Source organism: Kogia breviceps, chromosome 17 (genome assembly GCF_026419965.1).
Source record: "Kogia breviceps isolate mKogBre1 chromosome 17, mKogBre1 haplotype 1, whole genome shotgun sequence".
NCBI classification, from domain to species: domain Eukaryota; kingdom Metazoa; phylum Chordata; class Mammalia; order Artiodactyla; family Physeteridae; genus Kogia; species Kogia breviceps.
The window spans coordinates 17,093,440-17,120,768 of NC_081326.1; the positions used below are offsets into that span (position 1 = coordinate 17,093,440).

At 38.7% G+C, this 27,329-nt stretch overlaps 1 protein-coding gene across 3 annotated transcripts; it reads right to left on the minus strand.

The window, feature by feature from the left end:
- Positions 1-3,802: 3,802 nt before the first annotated feature.
- Positions 3,803-22,312, minus strand: ELOC (elongin C). Of its 3 annotated transcripts, XM_067017263.1 has the most exons (5): positions 22,253-22,304; positions 21,541-21,974; positions 11,608-11,661; positions 9,448-9,591; positions 3,803-4,020 (listed from the first exon to the last, which is right to left on the minus strand). In XM_067017263.1, the coding sequence occupies exons 3-5, from the start codon at positions 11,609-11,611 to the stop codon at positions 3,830-3,832; spliced, it is 339 nt and encodes a 112-aa protein (XP_066873364.1). In that variant the 5' UTR covers positions 11,612-11,661; positions 21,541-21,974; positions 22,253-22,304; the 3' UTR covers positions 3,803-3,829. The 3 variants fall into 3 exon arrangements, with proteins under 3 accessions (XP_066873364.1, XP_066873365.1, XP_058898950.1); XM_067017264.1 differs by lacking the exon at positions 21,541-21,974 and having other exon boundaries at positions 22,253-22,312; XM_059042967.2 differs by lacking the exon at positions 22,253-22,304 and having other exon boundaries at positions 21,368-21,566.
- Between the last annotated feature and the right edge of the window lie 5,017 nt (positions 22,313-27,329).

A 27,329-nucleotide genomic window follows, 5' to 3' on the forward strand; every position in this document is an offset into this window, starting at 1 on the left:
TCACAAGCTTTACTTCATGATGTAAAAGGCGGCTCAAATTAAATTTTAGACAATTCTGGTTGAATAAAAAGACAGGAAATTTGAATTTTTCTTATAAGCTGTCATCTTATATACACTTCTCTAAATAATGAAGCAGTAGATGCTATCACAAATAAGGGTGTTAGCATATAAATATATGCCTAAATAAATATAACATTTTTGTATTAAAAATGATGCTAAGCATCTAGTACTAGAAAGAGGGGGAAACAAACCTAATACTCATGCACCTGTGTCCTATATTAGAATAATAACATAAACACAAAACTTATAGAATAGGGGGATTAAGACCATGAGTTCTATCTCAAAGCAACATTAAACTTTTCCCAGTTTCAAAAACATACAGTGTGTGTGTATGGGGAGGGGGGCCGGTGGGCAACTAATGGAATGTGGAGAATGGAAACTGAATATTCTATAGGGCATTAAAAAAAGTCTTGTTTTCAGATAAAGAAATATGGAGTAAAGAAAATACATATGTACCTAATTCAGGATAAATTACTATATTAGAGCGTAAATGAAAACTGAGTTTTGGGTTGACCTGGCATTGCATATACTAGTATGAAAACTGCACATAAATTTCCCTTTGTATCATAAATTTAATGATGACCATCACTAAAACTGAATTTTCTTTATATAGCAGGCAATAGAAAACAACAAGTATCTAAATTAATCTACTTAATGTACTTAGTATTGCTGTGTAATATTTAATGCTTAATCAAAAGTAGCAAAAGCTGAAATTTATAGACCATTACTTAAAAGATGCAGCAAGAAAGGCATTTTTTCTCATTTATAATTCTTCTAATCTGATCATCTGTAATGTTACAATCTTAGACTTAAGCAATATCCACAAACACAATCTTGTTCGTTCATTAAAAAATGTGGCAGGGCTTCCCTGGTGGCGCAGTGGTTGAGAGTCCGCCTGCCGATGCAGGGGACACGGGTTCGTGCCCCGGTCCGGGAAGATCCCACATGCCGCGGAGCGGCTGGGCCCGTGAGCCATGGCCGCTGAGCCTGCGCGTCCGGAGCCTGTGCTCCACAACGGGAGAGGCCACAACAGTGAGAGGCCCGCGTACCGCAAAAAAACAAAACAAAAAACAAACAAAAAAATGTGGTAAACATCACTCTATTGATGTGTAGTGTCCTTAATTTCCTAGAAGTGAAATGAAGACCCAGTCACCTGTTCAAGATAAGTTGGCTTATTAGCACAAGATTTTATACTTTTTAACTCTTAGTTTGGTGCTGTGATATACCAAAATACTTCTAGACTAATAAATATTTGTTTAAACCAACAAACCATTAGGTGTAATATATAATATTTAAGAGTTTCTTATTATAGTCTAATAGGAATATAAAGACTTAGCACAAATATGACTAGCCTGGAATTAAATCAGATTTACATATTGCAAATAAAACACCATATATAAAATCAACTGCATCTATTGATTTCCAGATCTTATGTGTTTTACCAAACTTAGATATAACTAAACAGAAGCTCAACTTAGCACTGCTAAGTCTAAATACAACCAAGCTTTGTTAATTTGTATGAATTTTCCTCTACACAGATAGGAATGACTAGATTTAAACAATCTTTAACAGCAACTTTATATAATTTCTCAGAATACCTGCACCATTGTGAAAGAATTGATAAATTTAGCAAAACGACCCACAGCTGACAGCTCCATATATAGCAAGATCTCTCTAAATGTATTTCTCTTTTAACATGAGCTGAATTCATTTATAGTAAATTGTATTCCTCAATATTAACAGCTCTTCAAAAGGAGACTTATCTGCCAATAATAACTGCATGAAAGATAAGCAGTCTAAAAAGCATAAAATAATATAGACAATACAAAAATGAAATATTAACTGAATAAAACAAAGGATTTTGTGGTACTATTTTCTGTGCAGAAAAAGTACTGGGTAGATTTGCACATAATTCAAAAAGTAAACTAATCACCAAGTGTCAGAAAACTATTAAGGTCTCAGTACTATATAAAATCACCTCTTAAACTGAACCAAATAAAAATTCCTGCTATTCAATCATATGGCAAGATGTCCTGAAGCCAATAGTTTCATACATCCTCAGAAAATGAGAAAATTAAGGCTAAAAAGATCAAACACCAAGTGTTCATCAAACCTTTCAGTCAATAGTCTTTATTAACATGCAAGTATCATTTGCCGCAAGCTATACAGTTTTTCCTAATCTTTCAGTTCTATTTCAATATTTTGCACTTAAGGTAACTTCTGGACCTAACCTATAAAGGAACCTACTAAAATGGGTCAAAGTTAAACTGTACTCTAGCTATCACCTTGACCTTTAAGATCACCACTTAGGTTTATAATTGGCATTATTTGTCACCAAGTAGCAGAATATAATTCTAGTACTTGATAATTCTATACTAAAGTATGTAACAGTATGTCTTAAGATGTTACTAAAATATATGCAACTAACATTTATATTTAATTGCTTTCAATAACAATGTTAGGTCTTCTAAGAGGAAAAATTACTTTTATTGATCTTGGTTGTTTATGGTTTTTGCAGGTTCCAGAAAAACTGGTCCATACTGAACCAGTTTTAAAGAAGTAAGCTGAAGACTTAAATTTATAGACCCTACAATAATAGCTTTGTTTTACTACTAAGATAGAGACAATAATAAACCCAACTCTAGTGCTTCTTTTTCCACGACTAAGCAGAGACGCTCTATTATAGTTCTTCAAATTTTTTTTGTCTTAGTGTAAAAGCTGAATGACCTCTTCTATAAGTTTGAGTTCAGCAGAAGACCCAGATTATGGCTATCATATCTAGTGGGACATATTTTAATTAATAGAAGATAATTAATATACTATATAAAAGTGCATTATTAGATTTGCACTGCATCTCTCCACGTTTTTCTTATTTTATAACATTTCAGTTGAATGGAGGAAGACTGGAATTGTCAGAGAAGTCTTGCTCTTAGGATCTAGATGAAAAAGTTCATAGTCTTTTAAAACATATTTAAATAACGAGAAGTGTAATCACAACAAGGGACTACGTAAGAATGAATATTGCAAAGGAAGCTTTATAGTCAATGATTGGCCAAAATGCACAATGCACATGAAACTGAAGTCATGTAGTTTACTTGTTGACCATGTGGCTGCAGTTCAGAAAGTCTCTGCCCCAAAAGCTGCACCTAGTAATCTTCCAAAATTGATTTTAAATAACGTTCTTAAATTGTAGCAATAAACAAAAGGACAAGATACACTTAAACAATACTGCAGTTTATCAAAAGACACATAAGAAATTTCAACTCTCATGTCTTTGACAGTTATAAAAATCAATATTTTGGCTAAGTTATAAACATGTTTATAATGCAATCATATGCAATTGCATAACTCTAGTAATGCTAATGACAGCTATAAGATCAGAATAGGTTTTTAAAAAAACACTAAAAACATAAAAATATGTAGCCCCATTATTTACCTGTAGAACGTGTTGAATTTATGCCTAAATTTCAGCATTTACTATATCACCACTGCTCTAATTTTAAAAATCACATCCAAAGGATAAGGCAAAACCACCTACGAATTGGCATATTTGTTTATTCTCAATTTGTGAAAATGTCCTTAATTTGTTGATGTAGCAAACAAATTTCAACTCTGATTGCTATGCAAAAGAACAGAAGATGATCTGCTTTGCAACGAACTTTAAAGTTCAACTGCACACAGGCAACATGCTATATGTGAAAAAATTACTAACTGAACTACAGGTATTAAATACTGAAAAAAGTTAACAGTTTATTATAATTTATTTTATTTAACAATCTAGGAAGTTTGCAGCCATCAGCAGTTCCAGTGCAATTTCAGGTGCAATTGGAAATTCAGGAATCTCCGTGGAGCTGTTAGTGTAGCGAACCTTGTAGGTAAAATACATGCATACTTTTGATAGCACATGTGAAGGGATCTCTCTAAAATTGACTTCATTAGTTTCGTTCTCAGCAAATTGACCTGGAAAAGAAAAGGAATTTGTTCGTGATATATGGGCTGACCTGTGTTCCTCCAAAATTCATATGTTTAAGTCCTAACCCCCAATACTTGAATGTGACTATGTTTGGAGATAGGTAATTAAGGCCCTAATCCAACATGACTGGCATCCCTATCAGAATAGGAGATGAGGCTGCAGACACACAGAGGTAAGACAACAATGTGAAGACACAGGAAGAAGACAGTCATCCACAAGGCAAGGAGAGAGACCTCCGAAGAAACCAACTCTGCCAACATCTTGATCTCAAATTTCCACCCTCCAGAGTTGTGAGAAAATAAATTTCTGTTTAAATCATCCAGTCAATGGTACTTTGTTATGGCAGCCCTAGCAAAACTAATATAATGCAAAAAGGATAAACCCCACTAGCATCAAATGAAATATGTAGAAATATGTAGATTTCTGAGTAGAAACACACCAAAAAATCTTTATTAAAAAGACTCAGTCTAGGGAATTAAGTATTTATAGATCATCAGGAGCTCTGTGCTATGCTGTCATGTAAATATAAATAACAAGTGAAAACACTATACTTAAAAAATCTTTTCAAGAAAGTAAAACCATTGTTTTCCCCTTTAGTTTTTAAAAATATGGTCATGTTAATGAGATCTCATAACCTACTTCCTCCCTTTGTTTAGTAACAGTTCATAAACTGTTTTTAGTGATCTCTGGCAATTTCTTTAGCTATATGATTTCTTTACTATTGGGATAAAATATTTTCTTGGCAGTCTAGCACTAGCACTGTGCGCTGAATATAAAAGGCAGAAAAAAAATGTACTTTCTGAGAATGTAGTATTTTACAAGTTTTCTAGTAATTGTCTATTGGTTGGGGGTAGGATGGGATGCAGAGAAAGGAAAGAAGGATTCAGCAGATAATTCATAGCAATGAGGTAAGTTTTTGTTTGCCAATAACGAAAACTCTCTTTCTTAAATGTATGTACGAAATATTACCAATAGGCACTTATTAAGCCTTTGACACTAGACAAACTTTAGGTGAAATTCGTATAACAGGTGGGAATGTAAATTGGTATAGCCACTATGGAGAACAGTATGGAGGTTCCTTAAAAAACTAAAAATAGAACTACCATATGATCTAGCAATCCCACTCTTGGGCGTATATACAGAAAAGACGAAAACTCTAATTCGAAAAGATACATGTACCCTTATGTTCATAGCAGCACTACTTACAGTAGCCAAGATGTGGAAGCAACCTAAATGTCCACTGACAGATGAATGGATAAAGAAGATGTGGTACATATATACATTGGACTACTACTCAGCCAAAAGAAAAGAACAAAATAATGCCATTTGCAGCAACATGGATGGACCGAGACCCTGTCATACTGAGTGAAGTCAGACACATAAAGACAAATATCAGATGATACCGCTTATATGTGGAATCTTAAAAAAAAGGGGGTACAAATGAACTTATTTACAAAACAAGTAGAGTCACGGATGTAGAAAACAAACTTATGGTTACTGGGTGGGAAAGAGGGGGTGGGTTGAATTGGGAGATTGGGACTGACGTATATACACTACTATGTATAAAAGAGATAACTCATGAGAACCTACTGTAGAGCACAGGGAACTCTACTCAGTGCTCTGTGGTGACCTAAATGGGAAGGAAACTAAAAAAGAGGGGATATATGTATACGTATGACTGACTCACTTTGCTGTACAGCAAGAAACTAACACAACATTGTAAAGCAACTGTGCTCCAATAAAAATTAATAAATATTTTAAAAAAGAAATTCATATAAGTCACCATCTTAAGATGTACAATTCAGCATACATTCACAATGCTGAGCAACCATCCCCTCTATCTGGTTCCAAAACATTTTCGCCACCCCAAATAAAACCCACACCGCAGCCTCTGGAAAACACCAATCTACTTTCTTTCCCTATGTTTTTTGGGGTTTTTTTTGCCATACTGCGCAGCTTGCAGGATCTCAGTTCCCTGACCAGGAATTGAACCCAGGCCACAGTGGTCAAAGCACCGAATCCTTAATCACTAGACCCCCAGGGAACTCCCCTCTACTTTCTGTCTCTATGGATTTATCTATTCTGGATATTTCCTACAAATGGAATTATACACCAATGTGTGTCTGGCTTCTTTCACTTCGCATAATGTTTTGAAGGTGCATCCACCTTGTAGCATGCATCAGTACTTCATTCCCTTTCATGCAAACATTAGTTTGGCTGAAAGTTTGAAGCTTCAAAGATAAAACTCTTGTTTTTAAATTAAAGGAGATCAGGCTTTGAAAAAATTCTTTAATCTCAATTTTTAGTTAAAATTTTGTTGGCATCGGGATTTTTCCCCTAAAGTACATCCTAATTCTGTCCAGTAGAAAAGTCTAAAAGCACTTCAACCCAGGAGTAATGAGTACTGCTAGCACCCACAGTGGGGTATCTAAGTACCATTTTCCACTAAAAAACAAATTGAAAAAACCCGCCCCACCAAACCACAGGGCTCTTTAACGAATGGCTGTTTTTAGGATTGAGGAATAATGTACAAAATGAACCTGAGAAATTTTGTTATTACAGAAAGTAGTATAGCTATTCAAGGCTAATAAAGCTGTATCAAAAGGACACAGGAGCCAACCTGATGTGCTCCTTCTGGCATAAAAACGGAGCCATTTGAGCATCAGTAAGAATGACTGCACCTGACTGAAAAATATCCAATAAAAAGTATATATGCAAAAAAAAAAAAAAAAAAACCAAACAAAATAAACACTCTTTACTGTTAGAGGATGCTGGAGAACCAATTCATTACTCTGAAAAATTACATGTAAAGGGGAAAAAAAAAAATCAAGCATTTATCTTTTCTTTCCCATACAGACTATATTTCAGGGTAACCAATAGTTCTTCTTTATAGGAGAGTTCTAACTAATAAATGCAGAAGAAATTTCAAAATTAGAAAATCTCTGTTTTATAATTCCAAATGAAGTAAATCTCAGCAATAATCACAGTGAATGCTAAAACTAAATATTATATGAAAGTCTGACTGGGGAATTGCTCATGGACAAATCAGCTTCATAACTCTGGAACCCACTAATCAGTCTTGACATTGCTAAAAGACGTGATACAACTGGACTACAAGAGTTCCACCTATAAAGTATTCTTGCCAGAAAGATAAACTGGATTCCGTTCAAGGCTCTAGAGTTCTAATTATGAATTTACAAGATGAAACATGATTAAGTATAACCTGGATGTGGACATTATACAAATAACTTTGTTTCTAGTAAAATTGATGGTCTGTAAAAAAAGCAGGGGGGAGGCTGCAGGGGGACTATCATAGATTTTGCAAGTGAAATAACCTAATGTCAGGAATTTGCTTGAAATACTCTTTAAAAAAAAATTAGGATAATAGACAAAACAAGACTGGCAAAATGTTGACAACTATTGATGCTAGTTGATGGGTACAGGAAGGTGTGTTATGCTATTCTCTCCAAGTCTGTGTATGTTCTAAAATCTCCAGAGTAAAAAATATAGAAAAGGGATTGCAAAGGATCTGAAAGAGCCAAAACAATTTTGAAAAAGAAAAACAAAGTTGGGGGCGTCACATTTCCCAATTTCAAAACTTACTACAAAGCTACAGAAATCAAAATAGCATGATGCTGGTATAACGACAGATACATAGATCAATGGAAAAGAATCGAGAGCCCAAAAATAAACCTACATACCTATGGTCAACTGATTATCAACAGGGATGCCAAGACCATTCAGTATGGTCTCTTTGACAAATAGTAATGGGATGTCCACATGCAAAAGAATGAAGCTGATTCACACCATATGCAAAAATTAACTTAAAATCAAGAACCTAAATGTAAGCGCTTAAAACACAACTCTTGTAAGAAAACATAAGGGGGCTTCCCTGGTGGCGCAGTGGTTGAGAATCTGCCTGCCAATGCAGGGGACATGGGTTCGAACCCTGGTCTGGGAAGATCCCACATGCCACGGAGCAACTAGGCCCGTGAGCCACAACTACTGAGCCTGTGCATCTGGATGCCTGTGCTCCACAACAAGAGAGGCCGCGATAGTGAGAGGCCCGCGCACCGCGATGAAGAGTGGCCCCCGCTTGCCACAACTAGAGAAAGCCCTTGCACAGAAACGAAGACCCAACACAGCCAAAAAATTAATTAATTAATTATTTTTTTAAAAAAAGGAAAACATAAGGTAAATCTTCAAAACACTGAATTTGGCAATGGATTTTTAGACAGGACTCCAAAAATCAGAAACAACAAAAGGGAAAATAAATTGGACTTCATCAAAATAAAAAACTTCTGTGCATCAAAAGATACTACCAAGAAAAAAACAGCCTACAGAATGAAGAAAATATTTGCAAATCATTTATCTCATAAGGTATAAAGAATTTATAAAGAACTCTTTATAAAGTTAAGAATTTATAAAGAACTTACAGTGTCCAGAATTTATAAAGAACTCTTAAACTCAACAACAAAAGGACAAGTCAATTAAAAAATGAGCAACAAAATTGAATAGATATTTGTCAAAAGAAAATATACAAATGACCAGCAAGCACATGAAGATATATTCAACTTCATCAGTCATTAGGGGATTGCTTATCAAAATTACAATGAGACACCACTTCACACCCACTAAGATGGCTAGAATCAGAAAAATGGAAAATAACAAATGCCAGAGAGGATGTGGAGAAATTGGAACCCTCATACACAGCTGGCAGGAACGTAAAATGGTTCAGCCACTGTGCAGACAGTTCAGCATTTCCTCCAAGAGTCAAACATAGAATTACCCTATGCTCCAGAAATTCCAATCCTCAAGAAAAATTTTCTTGAGGTAAAATGGGAACAGTAGATATGTGGGAAGCAACAACTTCTATAGGTAAACTTTACATGTAACCAGGAGCACAAATCACCAGAGTCCTTCTGCGGTGAACTGACCATAGAAACATAGGAAAATGATCCTTCCTATTACAAAATAATCAATTAGGTTTTATTGAAACTATGGTAAATAACTGAAAACATGAAATAGCAGAAGCCATTTTTTCCCAATGCAACATAACCACACAGTAATTAATGTTAGAACAGTTATTGTTTTTCTTTTAATGTTATGAGTCTTTTTTTTTTTTCTTTTGCGTTACACGGGCCTCTCACTGCTGTGGCCTCTCCCGTTGCGGAGCACAGGCTCCGGACGCACAGGCTCAGCAGCCATGGCTCACGGGCCCAGCCGCTCCGCGGCATGTGGGATCTTCCTGGACCGGGGCACAAACCCGTGTCCCCTGCACTGGCAGGCGGACCCTCAACCACTGCGCCACCAGGGAAGCCCAGTTATGAGTCATTTAATTCAACTTAAAAACACATTCATCAAACATTTAAAAAGTGAGGATATATTAAGAGGAAATAAAGAAATGTACCTACCTGGGCCACTCAACATGGCTTTTATTGTTCCTGATGTTAGCGCATGTTCTCTTTTTACAATAAATTCATGACCATCCGAAGATATCAATTTGACATACATGGCGTCAGGGCCCTCACAGCCACCATAGGTTTTCTCTTCTCCATCTAAAGTAAAGTAAGCAGCAAAATAATTTTTGAATCACAAAATTTATTAAAAATAAACAGGTTTACCAATGTTAGTATCTGAATAACTCAGAGCAGAAACATTTCTGGAGTAATAGCCAACAAGCTTTTAAAGTTTTTAACTCCTTATTTTATTATTCTCTAAATATTTTCCAATATCAGAATAAACTTTACATTCAAAGATGTTTACTTTATTTATTTTTATTTTTAATTGTTGGCCACATGGCTTCTGGGATGTTAGTTCCCTGACCAGGGATTGAAAATGGGCCACAGCAGAGAAAGTGCCAAGTCCTAACCACTGGACCACCAGAGAATTCCCAAGGATGTTTACTTTAGATGAAAATTTACCAGTATTTTTCATGGAAGTATTAATGAACACAGCAGCACATTCAAATTTGAAGACTAAAAGAAAATACTCAAATAGTAAAACTTTAATTCTACGACCTGAAATACTCATTTTTAAAGTAAGACGCATACTGTGTTTATGAATAAATGTTTACATGCCATGTGTGTGCAACTTCTGACAAGCCCCGTATTCTAAAATTTAGAGCCTTCTTTACTCAGCATTTTACTCTTGATCCATAAAAAAATGATCAAAACATTTTACTGCCCAGTTTAAATTATTGCATGAATATTGAAATAATTACTGCAGACAAATAATCAATCTTTAAAAATTCAAAGCAGAGGTGAGGCAGCTACCAGCTATCCTCAATGCCACCATGCTGGCTTCAGCCACAGGAGTTGGCTCAATGTAACTTTTTGAGGGAGTATATATTTTTATACAACCCTGTAAGATCTTTTCTCACACGTATAACTTTACAATTTTGTACTGACAGAATTTTAATTTTTATGGTACCAATATCTGAAAGAAAATATCTTAAGGCTTATTCTAAAAACTTAGGAAGACTTATCAAGGAGAAGTACAGAGGATGAAGCTGAAGTACTGTTCAGTTACAAACATCCATTTACTCATTCATTTGTTATTAATTTAGAAATCCCTAAAACTGAGATTAATAAATATCAAAATCACTTATGTACTACTGCTGCCAAAAATGTTTAACCTGAATCTAATCAGGAGGAAATACTCAGACAAATCTAAACTTAAATGAGTCATGAAAGACCTCACTCCTCACCCAATCCCAAAAGTAGGGAACTGTTTAAAGAAGACAAAAGAGATAAATTAATGCAATAAGTAATCCTTGATTGGACCCTGGATTTAAAAATAATAAACCCACTGTAAAGAACACTATTGAAAAAACTGAAATTCTGAATATGGACTGAATTAGGAGATGCATGCTTAAGCATCTAGTTGTGGAGTATTACATGTACAACTAAATAAATAGAACAGAAAAAAAAGCTTATGTGTGTTTTTGTGTGTATATGTGGGTATATAAACACACATGCAGGAAAAGCAAATATGACAAAACGTTAATTAGTGAAGGCTATAGTGTATAAAATAGTGTAAATAAAATAAAATAAAATAAGTAAAATAAAAAAGTGTATAAAAATTTTAAAAATAATAAAATAAAATTTAAAAAGTAAAATAAAATAGTGTATATAGTGTAAAAAGCTGGTGGACTCATAAAGATGCATGTAACTCATAAAGATGCATGTAACTTCTAATTATAGACTATTCAAGAGTACAGATTTTTAGCAGTTTTTGCCAACCTCTGAGAACAAAAATAAAAATTATCAATTATTTAAATTTATACTTCCAGTATTTTTTTTTTTTTTTTTTGGCAAGAGAAACCACTTTCTGTGTCTGTTGGGAGAGTTTCTAATTTCCTAAGGTACAATAACTAGCAATCACAAATTAAATTTGGCACAATAATGTTATGATCTGCTCTTCAGAAATATATAATAAACATAAGCTGCTGATTTAAACAACTAATTTCAGTCTACTCTACTTTCTTACTTGCATTCACTGACTTCAAAGGCCTATCTTTGAGAAGAAAGCTTCAACTAATTGAACTACAAAATGACTTTTATATAACTTACCCATTATGTTCTTATGAAATTCTACTTTGTGTCCACAGGAACTTTAGTAGTTTCCTGAAATATAACAATGCTATATTGAGATTAATGCCAGAATAACATGTTTTCCCGTTATTTTTTAATACGTCCTTGGTGTTACAAGTGCAAGGACTCTCTCTCTCTGCTATGTAAGTTTCCCAGCCACCACAATATGGAACAGTATCAAGTTTCTGAACATCTGAGAGAAGATGATCACCTCCAGGACAGTAAAGTCTAAATACAGATTTTTCCCCCGCCTTTTTTTTTTTTTTTTTTTTTGTGGTACGCGGGCCTCTCACTGTTGTGGCCTCTCCCGTTGTGGAGCACAGGCTCCGGACGCGCAAGCTCAGCAGCCATGGCTCACGGGCCCAGCCGCTCGGCGGCATGTGGGATCTTCCCAGACCGGGGCACGAACCCGTGTCCCCTGCATCGGCAGGCGGACTCTCAACCACTGCGCCACCAGGGAAGCCCTCCCCCGCCTTTTTAAGGTAACTATTCTGGCAACAGTTTAAAAATACATATGTTGTTCCTTAGGAGCTGAACTGAACTTGAAGGAGACACCCTTGGCTTTAATCATCTTTGTATACTGTATCTACTAGATACTGGTAAACATTAAAGCAAGTATCTGCTAAATGAATGACAACATGATAAATCCAAGGACGTGAAGTAGCTTTCATGTGAATAAAAAGGGTAAGGCTGGCCCTCTTCTTATGTAAGTGTGCACATCTATAATACATTTTACTGTTCTATCCCTTCTGCACAGAGGCTACCAAAGTTCTGAGATTTAACAATTAAGCGTTAAAAAAAATTTAATTTTTGAGAAATCTTAAATTTCACGAAAGAAATGAGTACCAAAGGAAAAGAGCTCATGTTTTCAGTAATTTGTATTTTAACAGCATTTCTTCAAAGGAGGATTTTTTTAATCCGAATATTATTTTTTATGTCATTATCAGGAAAACAGTGTATCCTACTTATCCTGTTCTCTAAGAAATTCCTGACCAATAAACCTATGTAATCCCTCACCTTAAAAACATCATGGATGTATAGAGAGGCTGAATGATTTGCTCCAGGTGTTGACAGAGTCGGGGTAAAAATTAAATGTTAGTCTAGAACACTCCCCAAGCATGGAGGGAGGTGTTTAAAGTACCATGTGTAATGTGAGAGAAGGGCAGCAGGGGCAGTGTAACGTTTTTACCAACCATTTGAGGGCCTAATGAGTGTAAACATTGCATTAAATGGCTTGCATACATTGTCTTATTTTAAAACAACACTTCCACAGGGGAATTATCATTCCCATTTTAGAGATGAGAAAACATAAGGAGGCTGCTACCTGCTCAAGGCTTCTACAGCTTAAGTGGCAACATGAGAATTTAAACCTGGGTAGGTTTGCTTTACAGCCCACACTCCCTTCCATTATTCCATACCGCCATGGTAATAAATTCTGGCTCCTGTTAAAATTTCTTTTCCACTACTGCTGAGAGGTGCTGATATAAATCCTTAGACAGTTATCTAAAATTTAAAAACAGTACTCTGTCATTTTTTGGTCATAGTAGTAGGCAATTTAAAAATTTATCAGTCGTTATTATTTTCTTCTGTTCATACTGCTTTGTACTCCTTCTAAAATTCAAAAAAAGGAAAAAATGCTAGAAAAGCTAGAAGAATTTCAAGTGCCAACTTTTCTCTGGAAAATTCCAGAGCAAAATATCCAGGTTGTTTACTTAACTAGCAGTAGCTAAGCAACCATGAAAAGTCACACCCTAGAAGCTCTTTGGGTAGCAACAGTTTTTCTATGGACTTCTTAACATAGTAAATCAATTCCATCATTTATACAGGGGTTAAGGTTGGGTGGGGGAGGGAGCTCCCCATCACTAACAAAGAAAGAGTAAATCAAAACTAACAATTAGAGTAAACACTGATTCCTACATGGAAGTTAAAAATATTTGAGATATGATTAAATTTGGACTTAACCCACAAATAACCTATACAAATCTAAGTTTGGGGTTACAAAATCTCAGTGTGAACATCTGAACATCTACTCCACAACTGAATTAGGTATATATGAATTAGGTAGGTAAGAGGAAGTGGTTGAACAGTGGGTTGAGAATAGTTGCAGGCAGAAGACATGAACAAAGGCTTGATGTCACTGTGCTTTTAGAGTGTTATATATAAACATTACTTTAGTATAGTTTTTTATTTTTTAGATTTTTATTATCTAACAAATACTTAGAAATTCTAGGTGAGCCTAGGGCCTACACTGAAATCAGTTTTTATCCTAGTATCTTTGAACACCGAAAAGATCTTTAAATGGCCCATCCCTTTTCTGATTTGAAATGTTACCCTTATCATATACTATATTACTACATGGATTTCTAGACTGTATTCTGTTCCATCAATCTGTTTATACCTGACCAATATCCCCAATGTTTTAATTACAGAAGTGTGATAAACATGTTTTTGCTAAAGAGTTGGGCAAGTCCACATTTTGTTATTACACATTTCTTGTTAGGTCTACTTTTAGGTACTTTACAGTTCCCATTATGAATGGGATCTGTTTTTTCGATTATACTTTCTGAAAGGTTATTGCTGGTGTTTTAAAGAAAACCTTTAAATTCGGTAAGTTGAGCTTGTATTCCATGATCTTCACAAGCTCTCTTATTAGTTCTAATAGTTTTTCAGCTGACTTGCTTGGATTAGCTAAGTAGATGAGATCAACAGCTGCAAATCTATTCTTTGTATCTTTTTGCTTTTTTACATTGGTTATTTACCTGGAAAAAATAAGGTTAGATGTCTAACTGACATCACTCACAAAAACACACTACAGATTAAAGAACCAAATGTAAAAAAACCCCACTGAACTCTAGAAAAATAGCAGAAGAAAAAATACAAATAGCTCACAGACCTGCATAAAAATGTTTGATCCCAATGGTAATAAGAAAACTAAAACATTAAAACTTGCTAAGAACCAAGTTTTGGAGGGAAGGGGAAATGGGTGATACTAAACAAAAATAGTATATTTATACTTTTGAAATATTATGGGGCAGTGAAAAGGACTAAGTTAAACCTATGTATATAATAACATGGATATACCAAGATAAACTGTTAATTTTTTAAAAAGCAGATTAGAATGACAGGTACAGTTTGATGCCATTTAAGTAAAATAAGGGGTTTCTCACCTATTAACCTCATGTTTTCTGCCAGAAAAAAAATATATAAAAATAACCCTGAATAGCCAAAACAATTTTTTTTTTTTTTTTTTTTTGCGGTACGCGGGCCTCTCACTGTTGTGGCCTCTCTCATTGCAGAGCACAGGCTCTGGACGCGCAGGCTCAGCGGCCGTGGCTCACGGGCCCAGCCGCTCTGCGGTATGTGGGATCCTCCCGGACCGGGGCACGAACCCGTGTCCCCTGCATTGGCAGGCGGACTCTCAACCACTGCGCCACGAGGAAAGCCCCTAGCCAAAACAATTTTGAGAAAGAAGAACAGAGCTGGAGGTACCACGCTCCCTGATTTCAAATCACTACTACAAGCTACAGTAATCAAGACAGTATGTAAAAAACAGTCACAAAGATCAATGGAACAGAACAGAGAGCCCAGAAATAAGCCCACACTTATATGATCAATTAATCTATGACAAAAGAGCCAAGAATATTCAGTGGGAAAAAGACAGCCTCTTCAATAAATGGTGTTGGGAAAACTGGACAGCTACTGCAAAAGAATCAAACTGAACTACTGTCTCATACTATATACAAAAATAAACTCAAATACTTAAATGTAAGACCTGAAATCGTAAAACTCCTAGAAGAAAACATAGTGCGTTCTCTGACCTTGGTCTTAGCAGTATTTTGGGGGATATGCCTCCTCAGGCAAGGGAAACAAAAGCAAAGATGAACAAATGGGACTACTTCAAACTAAGTAAAAAACTTCTGCACAGCAAACAAAACCATCAACATAATTAAAATGCCACCTACTGAATGGGAGAAGATGTTTGCAAATAATCTGTCTGATAGGGGTTAATACCCAAAATATATAAGAACTCATGCAACTCAACATCAAAAAACCCCCAAACAACCCCAATTAAAAAATGAGCAGAGGGCCTAAACAGACATTTTTCCAAAGAAGACACACAACACACAGACAGCCAACAAATACATGAAAAGATACTCAACATCATTAATCACCAGGGAAATGCAAATTGAAACCACAACGAGATGCCACCTCAGACCTGTCAGAATGGCTATCACCATTTTTGGCAAGGATGTGGAGAAAAGGGAACCCTCACGCAGTGCTGGTGGGATGGTAAATTGGTGCAGCCACTATGGAAAACAGCATGGAAGCACTACCATAGATCTAGCATTCCACTTCTGTGTATTTTTTCTAAAGACAACAAGAACACTAATTCAAAAAGATACACACACCCCTACACTCACTGTAGCATTATTTACAATAGTCAAGATATGGAAGCAACCTAGGTGCCCACTGATAGATGAATGGATAAAGATATGATACACACACACATACACACTACAAGATTACTCATATAATGGAATATTACTCAGCCATAAAAAAGAATGAAATCTTGCCATTTGTGACAACATGGGTATTACACTAAGTGAAATAAGCCAGACGGTGAAAGACAAAAACTGCATGATTTCACTTATAAGTGAAATCTAAAAACCAAAATGAATGAACAAACACAACAAAACAGAACCACAGACTCACAGATACAGGAGAACAAACCAGTGACTGCCACGGGGGAGGGGGTGGGGGAATGAGTGAAGTAGGCAAGGGAGATTACGAGGTACAAACTGCCAGTTACGAGTCAAGAGTCATGGGGATGAAATCTACAGCATCGGGAATATAGTCAATAATACTGTAGTATCTTTGTATAGTGACAGATGGCACTAGACTTATTGTGGTGATCATTCTGTAATGTACAGAAATATAGAATCACTGTGCTGTGCACCTGGAACTAACGTAGTGCTGTGGGTCAATTATACTTCAATTTTAAAAAAATCATAAAAATACGTGTTTGAAAGTACAAATAATTAGAAAACTATGATTTAAAACTGATTTTTTAAAAGAAACAAGTATGTGGAACTAAGCCACTCATGAAGGAAACAATGGTCAGTCAGCCTGATGATTTGTTCTTAACAATATGTGAGAATATGATTCATTTGGAAAACAAAGTAAACTACATTAACCAAAAATTATCTAATGTTTAGGCCTATTTGAAGAGGCAAGAAGAGCGGCTTTGGCCATTAATACAAATTGACAGAAGTTACACAATTCCAGTTTGTAACAAGACATCAGAATATCTTGCCTAGAATGTGCTTATAGTGTCGCTGAATTTATGTATCTCAGGATGAGATAAAACTCTCATCCTGGCTTATTCAACTTATAACACTGCTCCTATAGTACTTAACTCTTGCGTAGGCAGTTTTAATACTTTGGGCAAAGTAACTCAGTGTCGTTAGAAGTCCATATTTGAATTTCTACTCTGCACATTTCTATCTTGAGACCCAGATAGGTTAAATGATGACTTCTGTTTCTTCATCTCCCAAATGAGGAAATTGGACTCAACTGTGTCTAAAGTCCCTTCCAGCTCTACCATTTCATGATTGAACCCATGTGAAATTCACCCTCCCTCTACAACAAACTGCCCATAACTCCCAATTTCCCATCTTAATGAAGCAAGAGTCACTCCCACACAGCACACAACTCAAGAGCTCTAGAGCGCTGTGTGTTCCCACTAAGCCTGTCTTGTCTGCCTTACCCTGTAACCTACCTCATCTTCCTCTCAGACAATGATCTCCAAACTCCTTTGTTTTGGTCTAAAAAGTATGAACAAGCACTTCACTATATAGTGTGTACCTAATTATAGATTCTACACACTATAAAATAATTAAAAAGAACCTTTAACCGATGGGCTGAAAGGAAACAGACATAAAACCAACCCTGACCTTGCTTCATCCCGCTGTGAGGAGCTCATGAAGACGGGCACCACGCGTGCCTCGCACTCCTTACACCCGTAACTCCCTGCCCTCTCCTCTGACGTAGCTACCCACCCAGATCCCAAGCCTGGCCAGACCCGATTCCCCACCGAGCTCAGGCCTCAACCAAAGACTGAACTGGCTGAAGAAAAGTCACAACCATTTTGACTGGGCTCAATTTTAAATTTATGGCCACACACTTTAAACAGATACTTGGTGTCGTACTGAGCCTCCCTACCTAGTAAACTGGCTTTCCCACTCCGAGAAAATTTACAGCATCTCCTAAACCTCCAACATACCTCTCCTCCCTACCCTGACAACTTCACTTATTTCACCAACAAAACAGAAGCAAATCACTTCAACTACCTTATCTTTCCACCTTCATCCTACCTGCATCCATATACCATATACTTCCTGCTTCAAAAGTTGAGTAAAAATCATCCTTCCTATGCAAGGCCAACCTTTCCACCTAAGCACAGTGATCCAAGGACTTTGTCCTGCCACAATTCAACATATCAAAATGCTGTAACATCATCACCACCATACCCTTCGCTGTAACCCATACTGATCAGACTTTTTAGACCTCTAGTCCATTCAAAGTGCTCTTGTCAAATTTCAACTACTTGGTCACTGGGTCATTTTTTAAAAATTATTTTATTTATTCATTTTAAAAATATTTATTTATTTGGCTGCGCGGGGGTCTTAGTTGCTGTATGCGGGATCTAGTTCTGGACCAGGGATCGAACCCGGGCCCCTTGAATTGGAAGCGTGGAGTCTTAACCACTGGACCACCAGGGAAGTCCCCTCTGGGTCAGTTTTTAATCATCATCTTACTCTTAGGGTTTTACAGTTGCCTCCGCCCTCTTTTCTGAAACATTTTCTTCCCTTAGTATTACGGATGCCACACCCTCCTGGCCTTTCTGCTTCGGCCACTGTTTGCTCCTCCTCTGACCCGAGTGCTCCCAGGCATCTGCCCTCTTCTCCATTAATACTCTTTACTTGATGTCCTCTGGTCCATAGTTTTGGGGGTTTTTTTGCGGTGCGCGGGCCTCTCACTGCTGTGGCCTCTCCCGTTGCGGAGCACAGGCTCCGGACGCGCAGGCTCAGCGGCCATGGCTCACGGGCCCAGCCGCTCCGCGGCATGTGGGATCTTCCTGGACCGGGGCACGAACCCGCGTCTCCTGCATCGGCAGGCGGACTCCCAACCACTGCACCAGCAGGAAAGCCCTGGTCCATAGTTTAAAATATCAAATGTAGAGCTTCCCTGGTGGCGCACTGGTTGAGAATCCGCCTGCCGATGCAGGAGACGCGGGTTCGTGCCCCGGTCCGGGAAGATCCCACATGCCGCGGAGCAACTAAGCCCGTGAGCCATGGCCGCTAGGCCTGCGCGTCCGGAGCCTGTGCTCCGCAACGGGAGAGGCCACAGCAGTGAGGGGCCCGCGCACCGCAAAAACAAAAACAAAAACAAAAAAACCAAAAATATCACATGTAAAATATAACTCCAAGATGATCTCCCTAGCCTGACTTCTCCCCTGAGCAACAGCAGTGGATATCCTACTTGCCTACTGCACATATTCTGAGCTGTAGAAAGTCATCAACTCAGTACACTCTATACAGAACTCCTGCTTTATTCCTCAGAAACCAGTGCACCTGCCCCAGTCTTCCTCATTCCAGTAAATGGTGCTACTGTTCACCCAGATGCTTGGGCAAAACAGGTGACTCCTCCAAATTTTTTTCTGTCCTGGGGCGAAGGTAAGAACCATTTGGCTCCACCTTCAAATGACGTTACAAATCAGACCACTTCTCACTAACTTCCAACTCTATATCTCTAGTTCAAGCTACCACATGGCAACTGAACTACTACCAGCCTCCTTAGGAGCTGGTTTTTCCACTTTCCTCCAACTCTATCAGTTTGCCACTCAGCAATCAGTCATCAAAAGCATAAGCCAGGTATAACTCCCCTGCACAGAATCCTCTAATGGCTTCTCATTACGGACAGAACAAGGACTATAAAGTTCCATCTTATTTACTCCTTGCTAACCACTGTGATCTCATCTCCCATCACTCTTCCTTCATTAACGTCCAGCCACATTGGCATTCTAAGTATTTTAATAGGTCAAGTTCGTTCCTCCCTTAAGGTCTATGCATTTACAGTTAATGCTCTCTGAAAAACTCTTTCTTCAGATCTTTCTTATTTTAGTCTCCAGGCAAAGCATTAACTCCTCAGAGAGGTAGGTCTTCCTTCATCACTTCCCTTTCAAAAATCAGACACCACACCCTAGTCACTCTAACTCTAATCTAGCTATAGTCTCTTCACATTTATCACCACCTGAAACTGTATTTGCTTACTTAATGTATAGCCTCTTTCCTCAAGCTCAGTGAGGGCAGGCCTCATTTAGTGCCTAACATATAAAAGATGCTCAATAAAGAGTTGAGTGAATGGCATTACTGTTTTCTTAATCAACAAGGCTTGAAATTTTGAGCATCACTGGGTGAGCTTTTTCTGATCTTATTTAATAACGGAACAGTAAACATTTAGGACAGGTTAGCTGAAATGCATTAACACATACCAATGTAAATACAAAGATTTTCCAGATTACTTTCTAGTACTGAAAAAAATCTACCCCCAAAACCCAAACAAGCAATTTATAAGATATAAATATTACTTTGGAACTTGATATATAGAACTGACTATAACTTCTGACTACAAACTACTGACTATATTACAGAATTACCATAATGTAATGAAACTAGTATTTTCCATTTGAAATAAGTTTATATACATATATATATTTTTGGAATGGTAGTTATTAGGTAAATCTCACACTTAAGGGGAAAAAAGCACAGTCATTTAAAAATTAAGTAAGAAGCCAAAATCATCACTGGCAATAAGCACTTAATACCCACGATGACAGGGACCACAGTTGTCTCCTTGCCACTGTATCTCCAAAATGAATGAATCCACGTGTGAAGCGTGATATTTCAACATCATGAATTATACCACAATTGCAATGTAAACGAGATCCGAGACGTATCATTTTAGTCCACTAAACAAAAAAGGAAACTAGCTGGAGATCAGAAAGCAAATCTGGCAGTTTGAAAATGAGGTTTAAAAACTCTAAAGGATTGTGGTTGTGTTCCACACTGAAAGCGATGCTGAGTAGAAATGCTCGCACTAATAACTCGAACTCCATAGCTGTATTAAAGAGGTTCCGTAAGAGAAACTTAATGGCCACTGTACTTGACACTAGATACCTCCTTTCAGATGAGACTGGGAGGCAGATGCACGGCAGCCCCAAAACACCAAGTCGGGCAGAGATCACCCAACAAGTTGGTAAACTTCTCGGGGTCCCGCAAAAGAGCGAAGGCCCTCTTCTATGACTAGGGACTGACCCCCAAAAAAGAACGAATCTGAGTGCACCCGGGGAAAGCAAAACGGGAAAGCGACAGGGCTGCCATGCTCCTAACCCCACCCTGCCCGCGTTTAACCCCCAGGAGGCCCAGTCTCGCCGGCCTCCGCCCCTCCTTCCACCCTTTTCCAAGCCCCCCGAGCGGCGCCAGGAAAGGTCTCGCCGCCCTCCTCTCCCCTCCCCCAAACCAGGAGCCGAAGAGGCCAGGGAAGGGTAAGAGCTTCCGTTCCTTCCCCGCCCAAATGGGAAGGGGTGGGAGGTGGGAGGGCGAGCGCGCCCACTAGGAGCCTCCCCCGTCCCCCACGCTGGCCCGGAGCTCCTTTCCCACCCCAGCCCGAGACTCACTCGTCAGCCCCGGAGCCACCGCAGCCACCGCGCCGGGTCCAAGCGCACCGCCACAGCCCCTACACCAGGGCCGCCCCCCCACCCCCAGCTGCCTGCCGCCGTGGGTTCCGGGGCAGTTGGAGGAATCACTTCCGCTGGGTCACGGACGCTTTCTACGCGCGGGAGATTAGTACCTAGTGAGGCGGAGACTCGCTGAGTCCGTAGCCCGCCGGCGTCTACAGGAAGTGCGCAGCACCCCCTCCCTTCTCCCACAAGCCAAGCCTAAGAGGACGGTCGTCCCTGGAAAGTCTCAACCAATCCTATTCTGGGTCTTTTTACTCCCAGCATGCAGCGCCGATCCTGATCTGATTTCCGCAGGGACAGCATCCTCAAAGAGGTGCTGGGGGAGAGGGAGCGGGGGTGGGGGTGGGCGGGGTGGGCGGGGTGGGCGGGGGGGTGGCATTGCATCCTGGGATTTGTAGTTTCTCGGGCGGGTACTGTCGTGTTTGGTTGAGGCAGCACTGCAACCTGGGACTTGTAGTTTCTCACGCTGAATGTTAAGAACCTTGTAATTTTGGAGGTTGTTCCTGCTGCTCGTTTGGGGGTACGCGTAGAGGTCGGAGACTATCTGCAGAGGAAAGATTGGATACTGGGAGTGCGGTTGCTATGCTAACAAGATCATGCTCTTTATGAAGCAGCTTGTCTTTTGTGAAAAGTTGCAGAGCTTGTTGAAGAGCATCCCAAGAGCTCGCGAAATCGCTGGCCTCATTTCCTCTCTTCCCGGTACCTTTCAGTGTTTACTGAAAACTAACCACGCCCCCCACCCCCACTCTGAGGCCTTTCCCCCACCTCCTGCCCCCTCCCAGCAACAGGGTTGCTCAGCTTCTGGATTCTGACATTACTCACCGAAAGTCCTGCCGCCAGTACTCAGTTCTGACACCATCTTTGTCACTCCACGACCCCTTTGCCCCTCCCTCCTTCCTCTCCTCTCTCTCCCGCTCTCTCCCGGCGCGCTTGCCCCCACCCCCCATCCACCTATCATTTTTACAAATCTTACCTCCACTTAAGATGGGGTTATGTCCTGATAAGCCCAGTGGAATTTGAAAATGTCGTAAGTCGAAAATGCATTTAATAGACCTAACCTATTCAACATAATTTAGCCTAACTTATCTTAGAATGTGCTCAGAATGCTTACATTAGCCTGCAGTTGGGCAGAAATCGTCCAATGGAAAGCTTATTTTATAATACAGTGTTGATTATCTTAGGTAATTTTTTGATTACTTGTACTGGAAGTGAAAAACACAATAGTTGTATAAGTGTATTGGTTGTTTACCCTCCTGTCTGGGTGGCTGATTAGGAGCTTCAACACCGGGGAGAGAGTTTCATACGACATATTGGTAGCCCAGGAAAAGATTAAAATTTCAAATTGTGTATGGTTTATACTGAATGCGTATAGCTTTGGCACCAAAGTATAGTCAAGAAATTGTAAGTCGAACTATCGTAAATCAGAGCCGTCTTTACTCGCTTTCCCTTGGTGAAATTTAGGCACCCTTCCAGGAAGGGTGAAACAGCTAAATAAAGTTCACCCTCTGTTTACCGGACTGTGACATGAAAGGAATGTAGGGCCAGGACTCTCACTATTGCAAGTTGCTCAACTCTGAGTGTTGTGTAACGATGTCCGCAAAAGGAAAACAGATACAGGCGATCCAAAGTTTGTTGACCTAATTAGTGACTTTTGCCTTCAAGACTTTTTTAGTTCATTTGGCAGAAAAAAGGTGTTGCAAAAGCAATACCGGACAGACCGTCCTGGGTTAATTTTTCAAAGCCTTTGCAAAAATTATTAAACAAAGTTTTTTGTTTATAATAGCTCAGAGTAGAATTTGGTGGGGAGGAGAGACAATGGGGTGAGAAGAGGAGGATGTGGGCCCATTTTCAATTATACTTTTCCTCCTCTACTTTAGAAGTGTTGTTTTCTCCCCTTAAAACTTTCCGTTTTCGTCATTGCATTATCACCTTCTATAAGGGTCACTCTGTTAGTTGCCTAGAGGATGATAGAATTTTCCAGGTGAGGATACTGAGGCCAGCTAATGCCAGATTTAGGGCTAGAATTTAGTCTAGGACTTTAAAAAAAAACTCAAAATTTTACTTAAAAATTTTATTTATTATGTAATCAATATAATATATGCTTATAAAAATGCAGAAATTGCAGATAAATTTGGTTTTTTAATATACTTTTACATAGAGTATACTATGTATATATGGTTCTTTATACTGTTTATTTTCCAACTTAACAAACCTCAGTAACCCACACTTCTGTAACCAAAATCTCAACAAGCATCATTTTAAATGTCTGTATATACTTACATTGTCTAAATGTACCATGACTCACTAAAGTATTTCCTTAAATGTTGGACATTGACCATATTTCCATTTTTAAATTACTTCACGTAATACTGTGTTCAGTATCTGCAGAAATCTTTGACCATGTTTCTATTTCTTTAGAATATGAACATTTTAAAAGATCTTGATAATCTGTTGACAAATTCTTTTCCCCAAAGGTTCTCGTAGTTTATTTTCGAAACTAGTAATGTATAAAGAAGTATTTAGGGTCCTTATCAAAATACTAGCTTTACCACAATTTTTCTTTTCTTTTTTCCATCACACCATTCTGCCCTTTAGTTCATGTTAAAGGAGGGGAAGGGGGCTGGTGGATGGGGAGGAAAGACAGCCAAAAAACAAACAAAAAATACATACAATAATGGTGGTCATATATTCTACACCTGATAGCCATTTTTAATTTTTCCATCAACCTCCATCTTTAAAGGGACCCTCTCAGATGATATGAATGGGGAATCAAGACTCATTTTGTAAACAGCCTTAGTATCATTCTAAAATCTCACTCAAGTAGTATATATTCAAAAATTGTCTCTAGGTGGTCCGGGAAGATCCCACATGCCGCGGAGCAACTAAGCCCGTGAGCCATGGCCGCTGAGCCTGCGCGTCCGGAGCCTGTGCTCCGCAACGGGAGAGGCCACAACAGTGAGAGGCCCGCATACCGCAAAAAAAAAAAAAAAAAAAAAAAAAAAAAAAATTGTCTCTAAACTACTAGAATGGGAAATCTTTTTAACCATGAAAGACAATTTCATATAATTCTATAGCACAGAATTTTCAGAATATCATCTCATTTTAGCTACTTAGAAACCTTGAGTAGACCAAATATTATTATTTCCATTTGCTTACAGTTTCTGTAGGAAGAAACTAAGCTTAACAGAAGATAAAAATTCAGGTTCTCTCAATATATATTTTTAAAATTAATTTTTGACTGCGTTGGGTCTTTGTTGCTGTGTGGGCTTTCTCTAGTTGCTGAGATCGGGGGCTACTGTTCGTTGCAGTGGTTGCAGTGCACGGGCTTCTCACTGCGGTGGCTTCTCCTGTTGTGGAGCAGGGGCTCTAGACGTGCAGGCTCACTAGTTGTGGCTCGTGGGCTCTAGAGCACAGGCCCAGTAGTTGTGGCACACAGGCTCAGTTACTCCGCGGCATGTGGGATCTTCCCGGACCTGGGCTGGAAACCCATGTCCCCTGCATTGGCAGGCAGATTCTTAACCACTGCGCCACCAGGGAAGTCCCTCAATGTATAGTTGAAGTAATCATACAAAGAGGCCATTAGACTGAGATGGCTCTGATGCCTTAGTAGTTTAGTGAGCAATCCAAAAGCTAAGCCAGATTCAATTCTTATAAATACCTCAAGGTATTTACAACCAATCACAAACAGCGAACTAGATTTTCTCAAATAATGCAATAGCAGAAGCTATAAACAGGGACTTCCCTGGCGGTCTAGTGGTTAATACTCCACGCTTCCACTGCAGGGGGCATGGGTTAGATCCCTGGTCACGGAACTAAGATCCTACATGCCTCACTGTGGCATAAGCTATAACCAATCAAATAATTTCCTTGCTTTGCATGTGCATCTTCTCCATAAAAACCTTGCCCCTAGCTCCTGTCAGTGGAGTGCTCCTGACCACTTCCAGTTTGGGTGCTGTCCGATTTGAATAAATTTTTGCTCAAATAAACTCAAAAATTTTAGCATGCCTCAGTTTATCTTTTTAAAGCTATTAAAGAAAAACACTGTATGAACAGAAAAATTTACATACATATCAGTACAATCATGGCTAATTGATATTGTTTGTAATATGAATTACACTAAAACAAGAGTTTTTGAAAGGTAAGTGGAACATAACTTTAAAAAAGGGAAGTTACAATAGCAGAGACATGGAAACAACCTAAATGTCCATCGACAGATGAATGGATAAAGAAGATGTGGTGTATACACACACACACACACACAGACACACACACACACACACACACACAGTGAAATATTACTCAGCCATAAAAAAGAACGAAATAATGCTATTTGTGGCAACATGGATGCAACTAGAGATTATCATACTAAGCGAATGAGTCAGAAAAAGACATGATATCACTTATATGTGCAATCTAAAATATGGCACAAATGAACCTATCTACAAAACAGAAACAGACTCACAGAGAACAGGTGTGGTTGCCAAGGGGCAGAGGGTGGGGGAGGGATGGACTGGGAATTTGGGGTTAGTAGATGCAAGCTATTACATTTAGAATGGATAAACAACAACGTCCTACTGTATAGCAGGGAACTATACCCAATCTCTTGGGATAAACCATAATGGAAAAGAATATGACAAAAGAACGTATATATGTGTGTAACTGAGTCACTTTGCTATAATATATAATGTGCAGAAATTAGCACAACATTGTAAATCAACTATACTTCAAAGAACAAATGAAAGAAAGAAAGTGAAGTTATCCATAAAGAAATAGTATAATTTTATCCTGCTGGATACCCAGAAAAAAGTAGACAGGATATGGAGTTGCAAAGGTGATACTATTTTCAACTATTAGTTTGTTCCTTTCCTATGCCAATAACATATATATATTTTTTTATTTTTAAATTTTTAAAATTATTTTAAACTACTCTTGGTTGCGGTGCGTGGGGTTCTTGCTCACTGTGGTGGCTCCTCTTGTTGCAGAGCACAGGCTCTAGGCATGCAGGCTTCAGTAGTTGTGGCACGCGGGCTCAGTAGTTGTGGCTCACGAGCTCTGGAGCACAGGCTCAGTAGTTGTGGCGCACGGGCTTAGTTGCTTGGAGGCATGTAGGATCTTCCTGGACCAGGGCTCGAACTCGTGTCCCCTGCATTGGCAGGCAGACTCTCAACCACTGCGCCACCAGGGAAGCCCACCAGTGCCATATTGAGTGAAAAACATGGTTCTGAAATAGCAAACAAAAGCGTCCTTTACTAGTTGGATGCTCATCCCTTAATGCTCAGCTGAACCTGAAGCCTTTGGACATTCAGAGGCTCTGCAGCATTTTGTAAATTGGTATATTTCAATTATATTACAGCATTATATTTTAGCTTATTTTTAGGTGTTTCCCTCACTATGTAAGCATTGTAGATTTCCAATTTTATTCAGTATCTTTGTATCCTCTGCTTCCAACTTAGTCCTGGCAGTTTGCGAGGCGCTCAAGATCTCTTTAACAAATAATGAACAATCGTGTAAACGGATGAGAGTGATTTCCGAAGACAAATTTGACAAGTATGAACATTATATGAACGAGTTCCACTCATTTTCTGCCAACCTGTTGGTTGGATTAAATTACTATTCATTTTTGTTCAAACGTGCACTGTATTATTGCTCTGTGCCAACAGGTTAGAAACATTTTCCGCAGAGAAAATGGTTTTTTGGGCACAGAAAATGATGCCAACGAGAATGAAAGATTTAACCCTGCTTCCAGGCTTTGTCCTTCGCGCGTGTCTCTCCCTTCTATCCTTCCACACGGTTATAAAGAGCGCCAGATTCCGACGAGGGGGAGCAGCGCGCAGGATGGCCGTTTGCTCGTCTCGGCAGCGAGGGTCAGGTCGGATTCAGATCTCAGCCCACAAGGAAC